This window comes from Rutilus rutilus (genome assembly GCF_951802725.1).
Source record: "Rutilus rutilus genome assembly, chromosome: 5".
In the NCBI taxonomy this organism is placed as follows: domain Eukaryota; kingdom Metazoa; phylum Chordata; class Actinopteri; order Cypriniformes; family Leuciscidae; genus Rutilus; species Rutilus rutilus.
The window spans coordinates 18,192,807-18,215,031 of record NC_140213.1 but is presented as its reverse complement, the minus strand read 5'-3'; the positions used below and the strand labels follow the sequence as shown (position 1 = coordinate 18,215,031).

Sequence of the window (22,225 nt, the reverse complement as noted above, 5' to 3'; positions counted from 1 at the left end):
TCAGGCTTTATCTCTGTAATGCCTTGACATATTGACACCAAACTTTGTATGTGTCATTGTCACTTCACTCTGACCACATCACATCAGTTTTGTAACTGCGCCACCTATTGGTCGAAAGTGATAATCCATTAAATCATATTTTTAATTATTGTTTCTATGATTTTTCAGCCATTTTGCCTAAAATCCTCTTTAAATGTCTTTAATTGCTCATTGTTGCAGTTGGTTTGACACTTTCAAACATGTCGAAATGTCTTGTCGTCTTATTCTGCTTGGCCCCGGTAATTGCTGCTTGCAGCTATATTTATTATTATTATTATTTTTCTCAAACTATTATTAACTCAAACTCCTCCTAGAGCTTTAACTCTACTCGGCTCAGACACTCAAACTGATCAGACTCTGTGTGCTATATCTATGACTGATCGGACTTATGGTTTTCCTACAAATGACGATCAAAACTCAGAAAAACTCCCATTGACTTAAAGGTGCATTGCGCAAGTCTCTGAGTTTTTGCAGAACTATGCCCCCTTCTGGCGACACGCGAAACTGCAACCAGAGTTGTGCACGCGGTTAGGTGGAGTTTGCGTTGGGGTTTGGGATGAACTAGAAGCCTGTTTCTTTGAATCCATCTTCTACTTTTGCAGAAGTCGCTTGAGTTGTCTTCGCTGATGCGGATAATGACGGCGAATACACAAACCTGCCAGACATAGCCAGGTGAGCGTGAACGCGCATGACGTCACGCCCAGTCGATTTAACATTGCGGAATGTTTTCAGATTCAAACTCACCAACCGACAAAAATTTAAATCTAAACACCTTGAAGACTAAGGCTAAATCCCAATTCTCTGTCTTACCCCTTACCCTTACCCTTACCCCTACCCCTTCGTCTTACCCCTAGCCCTTGTCCCTCGAAACCGAGTGGTAAGTGCTAGGGGTGAAAACATACCCCTATGAAATGAGACACCACTTGGTTACATCATCATACATTGTTACTAATATTTTTTATACACACGCATGGTGTTTTGTATATCTGTTTCAGTTATCACTGTTTTGAATGTCACTGATGTTCAGAAACACTTTCTTTGTTAACAAAAATCTGTCTTTATTGGCCAATAAAGTAAACATAACAGGCAAAAAAATCGGATCATATTTTGATCTTAGAAACTTCAGCTCGTTTTCATCCCTAAAGTGGATCAGCTGCCGGGTTTCCTCCTGCGTCCCTGTGTGATACAGGACAGTATATGTAACGTTAAAGCACGTATCGATGTCTCCAGGGTTACCATGCAACGTCCTCTTTTCCCTGGACATGTCGCCTGGATTTCGGGATCACCCAAAATGTCCAGGATTCGGCTTTTGCTTTCTGCCGTCGCTATTCATTATGTTTACATGCACAAGGTGTAGTTTCAATCGGACTGAATTAATTCAAATCGGTGAATCTGAATGTAGTGTTTAACTTACATGAACGCTAAACAAGTGATCGGTTTATGTGCGTTTTAGCATTGCTTAAATTCCTGTGTTTTCGTATCAGTCGGGATCCGTTTGAAGCTGAATGCATGACCTGCAAAGCTGGCACATACGTGTCAGTGTCAAATAATGTACACATAATGAATGGCGACTGTAGAAAGCAAAAGCCGAATCCCGGACATTTTGGGCAATCTCGAAATCCTGGCCAGACATGTCCGGGGAAAAGAAAATTCACTGCTTATAGTTTAGTTAAAACTGTAGACATGGAGTCCATTCAAGGCTAGTCTGAGAAATGCGGGACTAATTGTGCAAACCAGCAATGTATCGTTAGCATAGCCTAGCGTAGCAGACTAGCGATTTTTAAAAACGTTTAAAAACATTTCAATTAACAACATGGTTGCAAATATATATGTACATGACTGTGTAGAGCACAAAGACTGTCATAATTTTTCAATCAATCATTTAAGCCGAAAATATTTACATTATGGGACTCTCTTGATGGTATGTCCGCCATTGTTGCCGGTTGCGCAGTGCATTCTGGGTACCCCTTGGTTTCAAGTAAGCTCGTGAAAATTCTTGGTTTTAAGGGGTATCTACCCCTTCCCCTTAGCCCTACCCCTAGATCAAAATGAGAATTGGGATAGCCCTTACTCTCGTGAACGTGCAAAACTAAGGGGAAGGGGGAAGGGGAAGGGGTAAGACAGAGAATTGGGATTCAGCCTTTATCAAACTGCCGTTCTATATACTATATTAGCCAATGAGACTCATTTAAACTAATAAACTCATCTATCTACTTCAAACTATTTTAAACTTTAAACTACTTTAAACTTCAAACTAAATTAAACTTCAAACTAATTTAAACTTTAAACTACTAAATTTACTTCATTTAAACTTATAAACTCTAAACTCATACACTTATAAACTAATTAACTTATAAACTCATGAATTCATAGACTTATGAACTCAAACTCATAAACTCTGAGTCTGTGTGTCTGAGTGAGTGTGTGAGCGAGTTAGTGGGTGTGTGTGTGTGTGTGTGTGTGTGTGTGTGTGTGTATATATTTAACTTATTTATCTATCTATCTGTCTGTCATAAACTTCAAACTACTGTAAACTACTTTAAACTTCAAACCACTTTATGCTTCCAGCTCCCAAGCAACTCCATAGCAACCAAACTTGTGTACCCTAACAACCGTTTTGCAAGACCTATATCTCTGTATCAGAACATCGTATAGAGATGAGGTTTGGCTCTTTTGACTCATGCTAGCAAACAGCACTTCCAACATGCTACACATGCTAGCAGTGAATAGCTACATGCTAATAGCGATTAGTTAAGTGTTAAATCATGCCAAGATCATGCTAAGACCTCTATAAAAACTCCATAGTAACCATCTGTAATAACTACCAACCACCTAGTAACACCATATCAACTGCCCTGAATACCTTAGCAACCGCCTAGCAACAACCTAGCAACCACCCAGAATACCCTAGCAACCACCTAGCAACCACCCAGAATACCTTAGCAACCACCTAACAACACCATAGCAACCACCCAGAACACCCAAGCAACCGCCTAGCAACCACCCAAAACACCCTAGCAACCACCTAGCAACACCATAGCAACCACCCAGAACACCCTAGCAACCGTCTAGCAACCACCCAAAACACCCTAGCAACCACCTAGCAACAGCATAGCAACCACCCAGAACACTCTAGCAACCGCCTAGAAACACCCTAGCAACCACCCAAAATACCTTAGCAACCGCCTAGCAACACCATAGCAACCACCCAGAACACCCTAGCAACCGCCTAGCAACCACCCAAAATACCTTAACAACCGCCTAGCAACACCATAGCAACCACCCAGAATACCCTAGCAACCGCCTAGCAACAACCTAGCAACCACCCAGAACACCCCAGCAACCACCTAGCAACACCTTAGCAACCGCCTAGCAACAGCATAGCAACCACCCAGAACACCCTAGCAACCGCCTAGCAACAACCCTAGCAACCACCCAGAATACCCTAGCAACCGCATAGCAACCACCCAGGACACTTTAGCAACCCACTAGAAACACCCTAGCAACTTTTTAACTTTAAACTACTTCAAACTTTAAACTACTTTAAACTACTTTAGACTTCAAACTAATTTAAACTTCAAACTACTTTAAACTAATTTAAACTTAAAACTAATTTAAACTTAAAACTACTTTAAACTTCTTCAAACTTTATGGTCCAAACTTTCTCAAGCCAACTTAAAGTTTGTCTTGATGAACTTTTTTTCTAAAAAAATTATTATATAAAATTCTTCTTCTTCTTCTGACCCTAAAATTTACAACTTTAATGCAGCCTAGAGCTTTAACTCTACATACTCCAAACTCGGCTCAGACACTCAGCCTGTTCTGACTCGGTATGCTATATCTTTTCTAACTGATCGGACTTACGGTTTTCCTAAAAATGACGATCAAAACTCGGAAAAACTCCCATTGACTTAACATTGGGGAGTTCTAAAAAATTCAAATCCAAACTGACGTTTTCACACACAAGACACAAAGGGCCTGACACCCCTGCGTCTCTCCCTCTCTCTCTCCCTCAGAGGATTTATATTATCGAGCAGCCAATAAGGCCAAAAATCTTCATAGCAACCACCCAAAATACCCTAGCAACCACCTAGCAACACCCTAGCAACCACCAAAAACATCCTAGTAACCGCCTAGCAACCACCCAGAGCACTCTAGCAACCACCCAAAATACCCTAGCAACTGCCTAGCAACCACCCAAAATACCCTAGCAACCGCCTAGCAACCAGCCATAATACCCTAGCAACCATCCAAAACACCCTAGCAACCGCCTAGCAACCACCCAAAATACCCTAGCAACCGCCTAGCAACCACCCATAATACCCTAGCAACCATCCAAAACACCCTAGCAACCGCCTAGCAACCACCCAGAACACCCTAGCAACCACCCAAAATACCCTAGCAACCGCCTAGCAACCACCCAAAATATCCTAGCAACTGCCTAGCAACCACCCAGAATACCCTAGCAACCACCCAAAACAGCCTAGCAACCACCCAGAATACCCTAGCAACCGCCCAAAATACCTTAGCAACCGCCTAGCAACACCATAGCAACCACCCAGAACACCCTAGCAACCGCCTAGCAACCACCCAGAATACCCTAGTAACCACCCAAAATACCCTAGCAACCACCTAGCAACACCATAGCGACCACCCATAACATCCTAGCAACCACCTAGCAAAAAACTTTCTGGTCCAAACTTTCTCAAACTTCCAACTTAAAAGTTTGTCTCGACGAACTTTCGCATCTAGTTCATAATTACAGTGGTTATATTAGGTAAAACCTACTGTAAACCACACAGGAAATACCATTGAACTGTTTCATGTACATGTCAGCTCATAAAAATGATGAATATGCATTAAAATGCTTTGTCCACAGAAAGCCTATCTGGGTCATGTCAAATAAGCTGCACGTGCGTGCTTCCTGTTTGAGTTGGTCAAATCAGCCTTTGCTTTTGTTGCAAACACTCGTCCGTCACGCACTCACGCACCACACGTTCGAGGCCCGTGTCCCTCAGAGTTGGGCAAGTATTCTAAAAAAAATCAGAAAAAATATTCAAGGAAAATTATCAGTCCAGAACATCCCCAACTCAGCAAATTAAGCACTTAACGGGGCACTACGGACCCCAGTCTTTGCGTACCGTCTAAGAGGACCCTGAGGGGCCACATATTTCAAATTGGAGCCATTCGGAGCCATTGGGACCGTTCCGTGGGATGTTCACCAAACGCCTATGAAAATGAATGGGATAAGTTGCACGTGTCAGTGGCTCCCGCCCGGCCCGCGGGGATCCGAGGGGCCCCAAACTCGACAAAAAGTTGCGTCACGTGGCCCTCTGCGACATAGCGAGCGGGCAAGGTCGAGACATGCCAAGTTTATTTTTTGCTCTTTTTTATGCACCTCTCTGTCTCACATTGATCTCTATGGGAACATGTGTCTGCTAGGGTTAATTCAGCAATTAGGATTAGAGGGCCTTCTAGGCTCAGGAAGCATCTAGAGCCACGAAACTCTGGGACCCGATTCAGGGGCCCGTGGCGGAAGTCCGTGACAAATCTCGAGGTCCTGCAACCTTTTGACCCCTTTTGGCCCCTGTTTATGTGACGTCCCACGTGCAACTTATTCTATTGGGCTGTTGGTGGCCAATTAGCATGAAAAAAGGTCAAAGGGACACGGAACTCTGGACACTGGACCCCGGGGCCCATGACGAGACGCATGTGTCAGTTTCGGGCCGATCGGGCCTTTCCATCAAGTCGTTTTGCTGAAACACATACTTAGAACCGATCTAGAATCCTGTGACCCAGGATCTAGAACCGGGGGCCCCTGGACTACCACCGGGTCGAATTTGGGGTCGCTGCGACCTTTTAACCCCTTTTGGACCCTGTTTATTTGACGTCCCACGTGCAACTTATTCTATTGGGCTGTTGGTGGCCAATTACCGCGAAAAAAGGTCAGAGGGACACGGAACTCTAGAACCCGTCCCAGGGGCCTGTGACGGGACACATATGTCAATTTCGGGCCGATCGGACCTTTCTGTCACACCGTCCACGAAACACCTGTGAAAATGAATGGGATAAGTTGCACGTGTCAGGGGCCCCTGTTCGGCCCCCGGGGGTCCCACGGGCCCAAAATTCTGTGTGCCGGTAGTCTCTGTGTGGATCAGGCCAAACCGCTGAAACACACACTTGGGAACAACGTAGAACCTTGAACCTAAGGATCTCGCCCTGGGGCCCACTGAGCTACCCTCATACCGAATTTCGAGGCCCTGTGACTTTTCGACACAGAGTTAGAGATACAGTGACTTGAGACAAAAAACAGGTGGTTAGGGGTCAGAATAGGCACTTTGTGGACAATGAGGAAGACTATGGTGAAGTTTAGGCACTTTGTGGAAATGAAGAAGAGGATAGGTGGTTAGGGGTCAAAATAGGCACTTCGTGGACAATGAGGAAGACTATGGTGAAGTTTAGGTGGTCAGGGGGCACCATAGGCACTTCGTGGCAATGAAGAAGAGGATAGGTGGTTGGGGGTCAAAATAGGCACTTTGTGGACAATGAGGCAGACTATTGTGAGGTTTAGGTGGTTAGGGGGTACAATAGGCACTTCGTGGCAATGAAGAAGAGGATAGGTGGTTAGGGGTCAAAATAGGCACTCCGTGGTACTGAGGAAGACTATGGTGAAGTTTAGGTGGTTAGGGGGCACCATAGGCACTTCGTGGCAATGAAGAAGAGGATAGGTGGTTAGGGGTCAAAATAGGCACTTCGTGGACAATGAGGAAGACTATGGTGAAGTTTAGGTGGTCAGGGGGCACCATAGGCACTTCGTGGCAATGAAGAAGAGGATAGGTGGTTAGGGGTCATAATAGGCGCTTCGTGGTACTGAGGAGGACTATGGTGAAGAGTAGGTAGTTGGCGGACCCCAAAAGCACTTGGTGGACTGCCCCATAGTGCACTGGCACCCCCAGAGGTGTCCACACAGGGCCTATGGTAATTTATGGTAATTTTGGCTACTTTATATGCGATTTTAGAAAACGTCCACGCCACCATTGGAATAAGCAGCTTGTGTCGTCCATTTCGTGCACGCGGACCTCCCTGAACAGATGTTAAATAGAGTTGGGGGCTGGGCGACACCTATACACGTTCGCTAGAGAACTAGCCTATGTGTTGAACCACGCACGTGCCTAACTAGCCTATGATGTGAATCACGCACACCAATTGCATTGGCTCGTTCAATAGTACTCGAAGATGACAGGCTCCCTAGCGTGATCCCATTCAGTCGACGTCGACTACGTCTCCGTTCCCTCCTTCGGGGAACGAGGGTTGCATATGCAACCAAGTCATTTTTTCTTTTCTTAGATGATTGGGTATCATTTTAAATGCTTACACATAGATGTTAAATGACACATAGAATGCAGGGACATAACATGGGTTGGGGTTATTTGTTTGTTTTGTTTTTCTTTGTGTTTTCCCTTTTCGGTTTTCCTTATGTTTCCATTATATCTTTATTTTGTTTATTTTGTTTTTCTATTGGATCTTTCTTTGGTATGCTTTTCCTTTTCCTCACTATCACTTCATTAGGTGGCCACTGGTGGAGTGACGGTGTGGAACTGACTGTCGTAGTTCCAGTGGAGGGACTGAAGACTTAAACCTTTATTGTTTAATGTTATTTTTTTGTATTATTTTTCTTTATTCATTTTCATAATAACTAGTGCAAAGTGCCAGTGCAAAATCAGTTTTTGTGTGTGTTTTTAGTAATTGTTGGTTCGGTGTGTTTGAGTGCTCAATGTTATACAATTACACAGCAAAAGTTAAGTGAGATTTTTATTTGTGCATGGCAGAAAGCAAATACTGATACTGACATAATGACATACAATAAATAAGGAAAATTGAACTACACGATTGAGGGAGCAGGCTGCACAGTGAACTCCGAGAAAACGCTACGCTTGAGCAAACAGTTTGTGAATAGGCTACTAGCGCATTGAATAGGATATGTTTAGTTGGTGAATAGCATAGGCTACTATTGCACAGTAGTGATAACGTTAACCTCACCAGAATAAAATATAATATTCAGAAATAAACAGTGTAGCTGACTTACAGATTCAGTTAACATCCACAATTGAATAAGCGCAACGATTCAGGAAGCAGGCTACACAGTGAACTCAGAGAAAACGCTACTTAAGCTCCGCTGCTTTCTTTGACCCTCTCTGTCTCTGGTCCTGCGCTGTGTTCACTCAGTGTGCAGTGTGAGAGGGGGAGTGGCCAGCTGTGCTCACTCAGTGTGCAGTGTGAGAGGGAGTGGGCTCTGGTCCTGCGCTGTGCTCACTCAGTGTGCAGTGTGAGAGGGGGAGTGGTCAGCGGCTAGAGTGGCAAAAGCCAATGTGTGCTTCTTTGCCGATATATTTAACAATATATTTTGCATTTGCAATGGTGCAATGCATTTCTAATTTCCTGCGTGACACGCACGGCTCGAACACGTGCATGCTAGAAATAGAACCGACGCCTATTTTTCCTGCGACGTGCAAGCATGTTGGAAGCGTTTCCAGGCAAAATAGAATAGGAAAAGATGTTTATATGTCATTTTGACACGAATACATATTAATAAATGAAATTTAAATGTTTGAAAGTCTCTAGATTTTGACATAAATGCAGATATAAATGTAATTTAAAAAAAATTATCGATTTTCAAATATTGCACCTGTCAATACAGAACGAAATATTCTGTAGCCTATTTTGCCGTCAATAGGCCTTTATCACAGTGCGCGTGACGTCACTTCCAACGGCGAGTAGTAGCGTAAACCGACTTCCGGTCGAGTCTGTAGCAATGGCGGCGGCGCAAAGGTTTTCAATATCACTGCGGAAACTTCCTCAAATCACCAACGTTTACACGATTGTGGAAAATCTTTCACAAACGAAAGTATCCAAATTTGAGAAGGGATATAAATTCTTCTTTGAAAACTACATCTTCAATTATGAAGGTAAGTTTCATTTTAACGTTTGTTTATTCTCTAGAAATGGCTAACATGCTACCTAGCTGGCTAAACCATGATTGTCTTACAAATACGCAAACCGATACAATTTTCAAGTAAAAAACTATTTTTATTTTGCTGTGATATGGTATTGTGATTATAATGCTGTTTTTGTGCAATACAGTATCTGATGTTGTAGATAGTGAGGTGATTATCAGGGCACAGTGTTACCGGTCCATGAAGAAAAACGAAGAGCCACACTCTCTTCAGGTTACCTGTTCAGGTTTCAGAACTTTAGTTAGGTCCAGTTCGAGGACACAAATTTGATTGTGTTTATAGTTGCTACGGTTGTAGCGGGTTAAACTGCGGTTGCAGTTTGTTTGAAAAAGTGTTCAAATGAAAATTGTTAGACTGCTGTTGCAGTCAATTTATGTTAATGTTTCATTTGTATTCTAATTTTAAACCGTATATAATGTTTTATTTATTTAGATTTCATTTAAAGTCGACGAGAATCCTCCTGTCATCAGTACTTTTTGCTGTTCCTGTGTGGCTGGGAAAGAGCTATGCAACCATTTGGTTGGCTTGCTGTTTCAGAGTGCACACTACAGCATGATGAAACTAAAGACGGTACCACCCACTATACCCAGCACAAGCTCTCTACAGACTTGGCACAGGCCCAGGACTCAGGTATAGTAAACAGCTATTAACTATTTTATGCATGAATTATGACAATATCAGACAGTATTGTTTTCATTGCTACAAGGACACGAAAAAACAAGTTTTGACTTTCTAGCTGTCCACTGCTGCAAACTCTAAACATAAAAGGATTTATTTAGAAAAATTAAGCTTTCAAAGTTTATAAACAAGCTCTCAATAATAACATAATTTTTATTTTTTAACAGGGAATCCATCCTGAAGCAGTGGATCGATTACTTGTGAGGAAGCCAAAAACCTCTAGCAGAAGTGGTATTAAGTCCACTCTTTACAGGGCCTACACAGGTGATTACATTTACATTATTTTATGTCTAGCAAAAAGATGTACAAATTAAAGGACTTTTAAAAGTATTATTTCTATTCTTTTTTTTTTTTTTTTTTGCTTTGTTTTTAGGTCCCCTTCCCAATAATTTGCTGCTCTCTTCTGTGGAGTCTTTAAGAAGTGTCAGGCCTCAGCCACTGATCTGCAAGGTTCTGCATGGCTTGTCCGAGATGAATCTGGTGGAGTCTAAGTTTGGCCTGGTACCCAAAGGTTCTTTGCTGTCCTATCAGTGCCCTGCTGAGTCATCAAGGGATGCTGTGAAACATGCAGAAGCCCCTGCTTTCCCTACGCTTCCTCTGGATGGGTATACATTTGAAGGGAGATTTAATTTTGTCCCGAATTTCCATGATATGTTGTTCTTAGAAAGCTTGGCTGTCACTCAAGAACTAAGCACAATAATTGAAAAAGACACACGGGACCAATCACAGTCTGCTCTATGGAACCAAATGCGTACACCACGCATTACATCCAGTAGATTCCGTGAGGTGTGTCATGTCAGAGGAGAGTCGACTAGCCAGGCACTAGCTGCTCGAATCATCAAAGGGGTTCGTCAGACTTCTGCAATGAAGCGTGGACTGGATCTTGAGCCTGAAGTGCTATTTCAGTACTGTAGTATGATGAATGTCAATGTTTTACAGTGTGGGTTTGTTATACATCCTGATGCGCCACACCTTGGCACAAGCCCTGATGGCAGAGTCTACGACCCTACTGAGAACCCTCCCTTTGGACTTGCAGAGGTAAAATGTCCTAACGTTGATGACATTTCTCAGGTGACACACATAAAAGTTGTCAACGGTCAAGCTAAGTTAAAGGAAAGCCACAAATACTACTGGCAAGTTCAGGGACAGCTTGCAGTAACAGGACTGAGTTGGTGTGACTTTATAACAAATACCAAAACAGACATAACCATTCAGCGCATCTGGAGAGATGAGAGTTTAATTGTGTTGATGAGGGACAAAGTAGACAATTTTTTCTTTAATACATACATGAATGTGTATTTTAACTCTAGGAGTTGTTAAACTAATACTGGTAGTGATTGATTGTTTATTGTTAAAGGTCAAGGTCACACAAAAAAGAAATGTATGCAATAATTTACTCACCCTGGTGCCATCCTGGATGTACATGATGCACAGTATACATACATGATATATGAATATAGATCATATATAAGGATTTTATATCTTATTTATCTATATATATATTTTAAATCTTAAGAGTGCTGATGTGCTTAAACTAGTGCTGATGTTGATTTATTGTTTACTGTTACATGAACAGTTTACCCAAAAAAGATATTTATGCCACAAATTATGGCATAAATCTTTAAATCTTAAAGGTTCTTCAAATGTCTATTTTGGTTGAGCATCTGTTTGTCTTAAATGTTTAATAGTGCCTATTCATAACTAAGTTCACTGTAAATTGTTAACGAATAAATGAGAAATTGTAACAACTGAGAAATTGTAACATTTTAATTGTCACAATGCAGTCAATACATATGTAAAAAAAAAAGTGGTGCAATAAAAAACAATTACAATTTTTAAGTTTGCAACTTTCAAGCTCAATTACTAAAAACATATTGCAACATTAAATGCAAGTTTTCACAATTCAATATTTTTGTACAAATTAAACTATAAAACAGACATTTGATTGGTGGCAAATTAAATCATTTTTCTTTTCTGTATAAACGTTCTATACAACATCATTTACATTAAGTGGGCCTTTGATAATTAGCCATTAAACAGCAGTTTTCACAATTCAATATTTTTGTACAAATTAAACTATATAACAAGACATTTGATTGGTGGCAAATTAAATCATGTTTCTTTTCTGTATACAAGTTCTATACAACATTTACATCAAGTGGGCCTTTGATAATTAGCCATTAAACAGCAGTTTTCACAATTCAATATTTTTGTACAAATTAAACTATATAACAGACATTTGATTGGTGGCAAATTAAATCATGTTTCTTTTCTGTATAAACGTTCTATACAACATCATCATTTGCATCAAGTGGGCCTTGGTAATTAGCCATTAAACAGCAGTTTGCCCATATTTGGTTCACTGTGCCTGTCAGGGTAAGAGGAATGGTAGAGTCCCAGATGTGGTTTTCTTTGATTCGCCGAATGACTCTTTCCACCACAATCCTTAGACGGGCTATTGATTGTGTATGTTTCGTCTCCTCTTTTGTGAATTGGGCTGCTCTTTTGAATGGAGGGATAACAAGCCTGGCTCCCACATTCTCAAGCAGTCGCTCTATGGTAAAGCCTTTATCTGCCATACAACAGTCTCCAGGCTCCAGCAGTTCCAGAAGTCCAGACTGTTTTGTTATCTCCCTGTCTGAGATGGATCCAGTGAACAGCTGTGAAACAAAGGTTATGGCCCCACATGGAGCAACACCAACCAAGCCTTTGAAGGTAGGGTAGTTTTTGTAATGTGAAAACATCTCCGACTGTAGTGTAAGTGCTGAGGGGTTTTCACATCTGACCTCAGTACAGTCCAAAATAACACGGACATCTGGGAAGTGCTCCTTAAATTTTGCTGGCATGGTTGCTCTGACTTGCTCTTTGGTCATCCAAATAGGCAAGGACCCCAAAACAAGGTACAGAAAATTTGCCCATGTTATGATAACTCGACTGACCGTTGTTGTACTCACATTGAAGATATCTGCCAAGACCTTCTCTCGTAGACCTGCAGACACGCGACAGCAATAAAGGAAAAGCTCGTCAATAAGCTGAAGCTTTCTGTTAGGGCTTGGTCCTGGAACCGTCTCTAGACCATGTCTCTGTGCCTTAGACCAGTACACAAGGTTCGATGCTGATGGTTCTATTGATGCCCAGAAAATCCTGAAAACCTTCTCTGAGGGAAAACGTGTGTAAAATCGGAAGTCGTCATCCGAGAGACAAAATCGATTTATTTGAATGCGGGAGACAGACAACGCTTTCACTTCTGCCTCCAACTCTCTAATTCTCTCTGCTGCAGCATCCAATAGATCTGGACACGGAGGTGTTGAGTAGTCATGGTCTGTGATTGGGACGGGTCCGTAATAGACAACAGGCTGTTCATCACTGACCTCAGATTCACTGCAATGTTGGCGCTTTGACGTTATCTTATCCAGTACATTGGGTCGTTTTTGGCGAACACTCCCCCAGTTGTTCCATTCAAACCTGGACGGTATAACTCCACGTTTCAAGCGTTTACGATCGGCTGTTGACGAGTAGTCAGATTCCGTGAAGTGTTGCCCGCAGACGTATGTACTCCCTTTTAAAACTGCAAAACTTTTGCCTTCATCCCGCCGAATAGAATGAATCCACATTTTCTTCACTTTTTCATCAGTTGGAAAAGAATGAAAACTGAGATACGGCTGTTTAGTAGAACTATTACAACATTTAGGAACGCAACAACAATTCCTCGCTGTGCTCGCCGCCATTGCTACAGACTCGACCGGAAGTCGGTTTACGCTACTACTCGCCGTTGGAAGTGACGTCACGCGCACTGTGATAAAGGCCTATACTGCCAACGTTGTCTTTGCTGCTATATATTTATGTTTAACATGAACGATATCTTTTGCATTTCTAATCCAAACAACGTCAAACTTGGCACTGCACTTACTCGTGCCCGTAGCAAGACACCTGTCAAGTTTGAAATCTATTGGACTAACAGTTCGAGAGATATGCGAATAATAGACAGACACACAGACAGACATACCTGTAATTTAGAAAGATTTCATAATGTATTTTGTGAAGTCAGAGTATGTTGTACATGTGTGCTGATGAGAAATCTGGGATGAGCTAGATTTTGCTTAGAGGTATGTGTGCAATGCAACGTTCACTGAGCAGGGATGTTCCACTGATGATTTTACTTCAGTTACCATGTTCTTTACAAGGAAATGAATGTTTCAACTGATGCAAATGCATACACTGAAGGGTAGTTTCACCCTTGTTTTACTCACCTCCAACTCTCTCCCAAGAAAGACAAAAGCACCCTGATAGCACCCCCAAAAATAATTTCTGGAAGCAATTATATTCAGGCTGTATTCTATGGAAGCCCTGAACCGCATGGTGAAGAAAAGAAAAAAAAGAAAACTTATCTTGTTTTTTCGAGATATTAAGTTGTTATGCATTCTTATAATGGTTTTCTATGGGAGGAAAATGCTTAACGTGTAATTAAATGCGTTGTGTTCATATTCTGGGCTCATCTGATTCTTTGTACACACTATAGCCTACTTTATTATGATTTTAGTATCATAATGATTAATAAATGCACGCAAAATTATCCATGAACTTAATAAATGTTGCAGATATGTTTTACTATGCACAAACAAATGCCTTTCAACTTATGTGAGCAAAATTCAGAATTAAATGAATGTGCAGCAGTTTGTACAAATAGAGAGTATGTAGGCCTACTATACGTGTTGTAGCCATTAAATAAGCACATTTAGTTTCATATTTGTTAAAATTCGTATTTGTTATCCATCTATGTTGATTATGAAAAGTGAACAGCATGTGTAAGATAGGATGCACAATATATCAGGAGACATGGAGTGGGTCAGTCATGATTTTGACCACTTTATGAAGTTTTGTTTTGTAGAAAGCCTTTCTTTAAAGTGAATTTCGTTTTGTGTAAATTGTATCTGAATTTTAATCAATTTTCATCAACCAATTGCCTGGATTTAATCAATAAGAAGCAAATATAGCAGACAATATTATCATGACATGGAGGCGCCGGCGCGGTCTTGCATTGCACGTGAACTGGAGCGCATCTCATCCTAAATTAACCAAAACTCAGCGTATGCCTCACAGACGTGAGAAATATATCTATAGAAAGCTTTAAATGTCTTTAAATGAAACAATTAAAAACGACAAGAAATAGGCTACTCTCTGATTATGTAATCCATTATGTGCATTTATGTTGAAATAACATTATTAATAATAATAAATGTTTAAGAATATTTGATTGAATGCTGAATGTTGTGCTTGTTCAATTTGATCAAATTAAAACTTTAATTGTGATAATTAAAATAATTGAATATTAAATATTGAGTGGACAAGTTTTGCTCATTTAATAATAGTATTTATATATTATATATAATTGCGCAGCTCCTCCTGTCAATGATCTAGCACTCCCTCAGCACCTTTTTTTATTATTATCTAGCGCTGCCCCTCAGCACAGACAATCCCTGCTGCCCGCGTTTGCTTATCCATTCTTTCACCCATATTCTATTTTTGGGGGGGTTCTGAACAGATCATTGCACAAACAACTTGCACCACCAATTTTGTCCCAGCGTCCATTTTCAAATAGACAACTCCCGTTTCGCATCATTTCCCATTCCACTTCTCACATGTGTTTTCATGACAAAACGTGGTTTGGGGACCGGATAGAGTCGTTGGGGACAGAGTTGTTGTCAGCTTGTGTAGTGTGTAACCCCCTGTTGCAGATCATTTACGTAGTGTCACGTAGTGTGAACACCACAACAACTTCAAGACTGCAGAGCAAGTCACGTAGTCTAAACAGCACAGAGATCTGCCGACGTTTAAAGTTGTGTAGTGTGAACTAGGCTTTAGTTGACATGTAGTTACAAAGTTACTTATAGTCAACAGAATGTTCAATAGGGACCATCAAAATAAATGGTTACCCACTTTTGTTTTCCATTTCCATTTTCTGCTGCAAATGGAAGATTTAAATGATGTGCAAGCAGATATGGTTGAAATGGAGTTGGAACATGCAATAAATGCACGTAATACATGGACATTAATGTTTAAGAAAAATCTTTTGTAAACTCTGCATGTTAGAAAGGAATTATCTATGCTCAAAAACCAAAATATCACCCACGAATGAAACACAGTAATCCGCTAATCCGCTAATACCAGCGGATGACTGAAGCCTGGGGTATGCAACGTTTTTCTGTCTGCCATTACACATTCCAGCCACGTACACTATGGCTGCTTTGTGATAGTCACCTGACAGAGGGCAACATGGAGTTGTCATCTTTATATATTTCAAACTCAGATTCATGTACATATGCAGATATCTTTAGACTAAAATATCTTTAGGCATATTCATGAATCTTTTGTAAATATGAGTAAAATCAAGTAAAGTGTTTTACACATAAAATGGACATCCATGATTTGATACATACATCCATGTGAAATAGACTGGCCATATGTCATATGCAAAAGCTTGAAGACAAATTGTATTGGTGTTATAAATAATAAAATAGCTCAGAACAGTAATGTATAATTAAAAAAAGAAAAGAAAACAGACTACACAACATTTGTTTTACTTTATAACTGAATTACTGCAGCTTTAAATTCTGTTTAATGTATTCCCGTTCAAAGTGATACTTCAACGCTGCGTCATGACGTTGACGCTATGCATACAATTTTAGATTTGAGGTGCCTGAACCATACTATTTAACTCATAGTGCCACAAGTCCAATTCAAAAATTTGTTTGTGACAATAAATTTAAAGGATGCTTACTTTCATATCAAGATTCTGCCAGAACACATAAAGTTTCTCAGGTTTGCTTTCGGGGATGAAGCATACCAATTTTGAGTTCTTCCTTTCAGCCTAGCCTTGTCCCCAAGCACATTCACCAAGTGCATGGATGCCGTTCTGGCTTCTTTTTGACAGTTTACAGTGTATTGAAATATATAGACGATTGGCTGATACTAGCTCAATCAAGTTAGAGCCACAGCATTCGAGGTGTTATGCTCGCTCACAAGATTAAACCACAACAACCACTTTTCTTGGGGTGGTGTGGAACTCAACCACGATACAGGCACTTATGTCTCCTGCACATGTGGTTTTGATCCTAACCACTGTAAAAAACATCAAGCTAGGTCAGAAGCTTTCTGTTCTAGAAATTCAGAGGGTGTTACTTTCCAGTTCTGGCAGAAGAAGTTTTAATCTTCTGAATAATCCTTCCAGAGTCATAAGAGTAATGTGCCCCATGCTACATGCTCTTCAACTTTGGAAGAAGCCAGGTTCCTCAACAGGGGCCTGGCACTAGGGGCATGTAGTCATCGCAAGTCTTTTATGACGGATGCCTCTCTCACGGGCTAGGGTGCGGTTCTCGATGGCTGACCAGCCGTGGTCTTTTGGGGGGACCCTCATCTCTCCTGGCACATAAACTACCTCAAGATGTGTGCAGTTTTTCTAGCTCTGAAATACAGCGTGTTTCAAAAAGATGGACCCAATTTGAAATAGCAATATCTGCAACCACGAACTGCCCATGAATGAAACTCTTACCACTTGAAAGGGCAGGGAATAGAGTTCCAATGAGTTTCAATGCACTGCCCAGTGCACCAACAGCCTAATGTTGTAATTTTGAAATGTATTTGTTTGAAATTGGGTCCATCTTTTTGAAGCACCCTGTACTTCCTTCCACAGCTGAGGGGCTAGCATGTGTTGGTCCATACAGACAACACTATGGTTGTTGCATCTTACATCAATCACCAGGGTGGGCTGCTCTGGATGGAAGAAAAGTTTCTTTGTCTGAGAGCATTCTACATTCTGGGGCATATAAACATGGAAGACATCCTTTCAAGGCAGGGGCTGAGGCACCGGGAATGGTGACTCCACCCATTAGTAGTAGAGTCCATATGGCAGAGGTAAGACAGGGCAAAGGTGGATCGTTTTGCCTCCGAGGAGACAACCTACTGTCCCTTCTGGTTCGCCCTCACACCTCCAGCTCTGTTGGGGCTGGAAACCATGGTGCATCTTCTAAAGGTCTTGTGAGGGGGGAACCTTTACAAGATATTTGTGCTGCATCAGGCTGGTCCTCTATGCACACATTCATCAGGTTCTACAGTTTGGACACGGATTTGAACCCAGGATCTAAAGTCCTTCAGGGTTGATCCAGGTCCAATCTGCACTTAACAACCGTCTGTGCTTATACACAGCCTTTTGAGCAGGCTCTGTTACCCTGGGCATGGAGAAGTTAGAATTAAAGTTCCCATAGCGTAAAAGGGATGAAGCAGCATCAAAGTTCGACTTTGAAGAGGAACATCCCAGGTTATGTATGTAACCGGGTATACATGCTGCTTTAGAACATCAAATTAATAGGGAGAATGCTTGACATTTTTACTTAAACATATCAGTAATGATAAATAGCCATTTTAATTAGAGAAACCTTGAAGAAGCTTTACCCATCAAATTTTTTTTAGAGTTCATATCTGGTTTTAGTAAAATGATGTAGCACTTAGGAATGAATATACAAAACAACATGCCATAACTTGACGCTAAAATAGCAAATATCTCCACTGCTACAGTGAATTTTCCAGGAGAACTAACATAAGCTGGGATAAAAGTGATCCATACAGCACAGAAAATGAGCATACTGAATGTGATGAATTTGGCTTCATTGAAGTTATCAGGCAGCTTGCGAGCCAGAAAAGCCAGAATAAAGCACAAGACAGCCAGTATGCCAATATAACCCAGTACAGCCCAGAAACCAACAGCTGAACCTGAATCACACTCAAGAATGATTTTGTCATTGTAATTACTCGTGTTTTTGTAGGGAAAGGGGGGTGATATTGTTAACCAAAGGACACAAATAAGCACTTGTATAAGAGTAAAGGCAAGAACACTGAGTCTCTGTTGAGGAGGCCCAAAACATTTCATGACATTACTTCCTGGAAGTGTAGCCTTGAAGGCCATTAACACAACAATTGTTTTCCCCAGAACACAGGAGATACAGAGGACAAAAGTGATCCCAAACACTGTGTGACGCAACATACAGGACCATTCAGTGGGCTGACCAATGAAAGTAAGAGAACAGAGAAAACACAAAGTTAGTGAGATGAGCAGCAGGAAGCTCAGCTCTGAGTTGTTTGCTCTTACTATTGGTGTATGTCTGTGGTAGAAGAAAATCAACCCAATTGTGATTGTGAGACATCCACCACACAAAGAGAACGTCACTAGTATATTACCCATTACTTCTTTAAATGTTAGGAATTCAATGTTTTTGAGTTCACATCGTGTTCTGTTCCCATTTGGTTTGTACTCAAGAGGGCATGGAATGCATGTTACTGCATCTGAAAACAAAGGCAGATTAAAGTAAGTAAAGCATAATTTAAAGTAACCCATGCAGTGTTTGGGTTGACCACACAGAAACATGATGAGCATTACTGTTAATGAGAGAGGCTTGTTCATCTCACTTGTGGTGTTGCTAAACTCTCCATCCGCACAGTCAATGCAGTCGAAGCAGCAGATGGGTTTTCCTTTCATGAAGGCCCTGCGAGTGCCTGCAAGACAGGTCTCACTACACACAGACAGTGGGACCTAAATCATACACACAAGCAAACATTTATATAATCACAGTCTGCACTACATAAAATCACTGTGCATTAATCTATTTAGCATAAAGTTTATGACAGATTATTATTATTATTTACATTTTTTTGGTTTCCTGCCCAGATTGCATCAGTGTTATCTTTCATTTGAATCTGTTGTCCCTCTGGCTTGGATGTGTCATATAAGCCAATGGATTCAAATGTTATTATTCCTTCATAGTTCATCTGCCAGTTAACCAGAGTATAACGTGCAACTGGATCACCACGAGCATCAAAGTAAACGTGTTCTCCATTTTTGGTTGTAAAGTTCACTTGGGTCAGATAATGCAGCACCTGTTAAGAATAGTGGTATAATAACACCCATGATCTTTGAACATCAGTTTTGAATTACAGAAAATTACAGAGCAGAAATTCAAAAGAACACACCTGCCAAGGCTGTATTTTCCCATTCTCTGCACATGTCTTGTTGAGGAATGGCCCCTTCCCTTTCTCGCAAGTCAACAGTGCTTCTATTGCATGAGCGATAGCATACACTGCCTTGTAGACATTGTTTAGAAGACTAGCATCAGACACATCTGTGAAACGTGTGTTTGTATTAGCTAGGGACTCCTCTCCATTGCATATCTTAGAGGCATTGTGTGTGTTTGGATTTAAAATGCAGTCAAACACGCTTTCCCACAGCTCAACTAGTCCTGTGTTACCTAACCTCAAGGAGGGATGGCTACTCACAATAAACTCTCTCAATCCAGGAATGTACGCATTTGGCACAGAAAAGCCTAATGCTCCCCCTACTACAGCATAGTTCACTGGGGTTGCTACATATCTGTAAGTGATCCAACCCTCACTTCCAACCCACTGATAGCCAGTTACATTTTGGTAGTAAAGCTCTTTTATGAGGATGTCCAAATCATTGCCATCTGCGAAAGCTACAATGACTTTAGATGTTGATTGTTTAATTATGTTTGTGACTTCCAAAAACTTCTCTCTTGAATCGGTTCTGTAAATGGCCACAGAGTATTCGACACAAATGCCTTCTTTCTCTGCTGCTTCTAAAAAAGTGGCCATTCCATTGTTGCCGTAATCTCCCCTGCTCCTCACAGCCCCAACCCAGGTCCAGCCAAAATACTTGATTAGTTTAGCCAGTGCTCTGCTCTGGTAATAATCACTGGGAATAGTCCTGAAGAAGGATGGATACAGCTGTCTGTTACTAAGACATGCACAAGTTGCCGAATGACTAAGCTGAAACGAGACAAAAAAAGGTTTATAATTGACATTTATATTATTAGAGGGATTACTGTGTGACACTAGAAAAGCAGTAGACCCAAAACTGCCTTTTGCACATGTAAAAGCTTAAATTAACTCACTCTTGTTAAAAAGACAGTATGTGATGTTTAAACAAGGATAATAATTCACATAATTGTATCATGGAGACCAATAATAACAATTCCATCATTATAACAGAATAAAATAAATAAAACACAAATTTAAACAAATAAACAGTAATTTGATCATATTTCAAGAAATCTCTCAATCTGTACTAAATCCAAATTATCTTGCTATGCTTTATTCAATAATAATAAATAATAATAATAATAATAATACACACACACACACACACATTTATTTAATGACTTACCACAGGGATTTTAAATGGACCCATGGTCCTTGCAATGTCTATTGTGGATGTTGATGTAGTTTCTCCAATCACAGCTTGCACAGTAGAGGGACTTACACAGGGACTTACACAGCTCTCTTCTGCTTCAATTTGTCCGTTGATCAGAGCTAACGATGCTCCTATAGAAAGAGAGATACTTGGGCAAGAGCCATAGACACTGTAGCCAAGCAAAAAGCCAGGAAGAAGATCTGTGCTGTTGTTTATTTCCTCAATGGCAAAAATCATTGTCATTGCATACTGTAGCTCTCCAGGATCAAGACTGAAAAGGGAAGATAGCTTTGTTTTCTTCAGTGAAGTAATCCATAGTAATTAGTTGTTACTCCATCATTAAATCAAATTAAATTACAAAGCTTTGTAAAAAAAGATATTTTTTTCATTTTTATGAAATTAATATTCACTATCTTACCCATTACACCTGATGTTTCCTGGATTGGTTGTAAGTGTTGGATTTACACCAACTGGATTTTGGTGGAATGAAAAAATGCCCCCAATAGAGACATTACCTTCTTTTGAGAAATGAAGGAGTTCATCTGTCCCATAAGCTTTACATTTAGGTTGTGCAGTACTCACAGTACAGGTGATAATCATAAAAATGGTTGCAACCAACACCATGACTCTGCAATATGTCAATGCCTTTTTGAAATTATGGTTGTGTGTTGAGTAAGTCATTGGTTTATATATAGATATATTGCCTAAGCATGCAACATTAGGATTAGGCTTACATAATGCATGTTTACCAACTCTGGCCAATAATACAAGCAATTAAGATGACTGACAGAAATACAATGCAATACGCTTTGTTTTGCTTTGGTCCAGTCCCAAACCTCCTCATCCTTACTTCAGTAAGTAGGAGAACATGAAGAAATATATAGCTTGAAAATATATATACTAAATGATAAATAGCTGTCTTAACCCTCATAAGGTCTTCGTTTCCTGTTTACAAATCTGGTCTTTGGGGTCTATATGACCCCAACAATTGATAGAGAAATTGTACAAAAAATATACATTTTTAATTATACAAATAATATATGTTTTTTTTTTGTTTACTTCTCATCTATTCATTAATGCTGTGTTTTGGGGGATATGAAGTACTTTTTTACTTATTTACTGCAAAATTCCTCAACTACACCATTAGCATACATATGAAATATAATTTTTTTATGAAAAAAACACATTAATGATGATCAAATTTAACTATGAGTTGTTTCTGGATATTGATCTAGGT

General features: G+C 40.5%; 2 protein-coding genes across 2 annotated transcripts; one reads left to right on the top strand and one right to left on the bottom strand.

Annotated features, from left to right (window-relative positions):
* The first annotated feature begins 8,873 nt into the window (after positions 1-8,873).
* Positions 8,874-12,953, top strand: LOC311290443 (uncharacterized protein). Its single transcript, XM_084408918.1, has 4 exons — positions 8,874-9,005; positions 9,486-9,683; positions 9,899-9,995; positions 10,105-12,953. Exons 1-4 carry the CDS (start codon positions 9,000-9,002, stop codon positions 11,049-11,051), a joined length of 1,248 nt encoding a protein of 415 aa, XP_084265044.1. The 5' UTR covers positions 8,874-8,999; the 3' UTR covers positions 11,052-12,953.
* A 5,200-nt stretch (positions 12,954-18,153) lies between these two features.
* On the bottom strand, positions 18,154-21,612 carry olfcj1 (olfactory receptor C family, j1; the record flags this gene model as incomplete). The annotated part of the gene is made up of 6 exons (XM_084408913.1): positions 18,154-19,067; positions 19,191-19,314; positions 19,428-19,658; positions 19,752-20,564; positions 20,962-21,259; positions 21,407-21,612. The coding sequence occupies 6 exons, from the start codon at positions 21,610-21,612 to the stop codon at positions 18,154-18,156; spliced, it is 2,586 nt and encodes an 861-aa protein (XP_084265039.1).
* Between the last annotated feature and the right edge of the window lie 613 nt (positions 21,613-22,225).

What these genes read in the sequence shown, in the direction of transcription:
- LOC311290443 (XM_084408918.1), top strand. An exon ending in GGCACAGGCCCAGGACTCAG is followed by an intron (nt 9,684 to 9,898) that starts GTATAGTAAACA and finishes ATTTTTTAACAG; the next exon opens with GGAATCCATCCTGAAGCAGT. An exon ending in TCTTTACAGGGCCTACACAG is followed by an intron (nt 9,996 to 10,104) that starts GTGATTACATTT and finishes CTTTGTTTTTAG; the next exon opens with GTCCCCTTCCCAATAATTTG.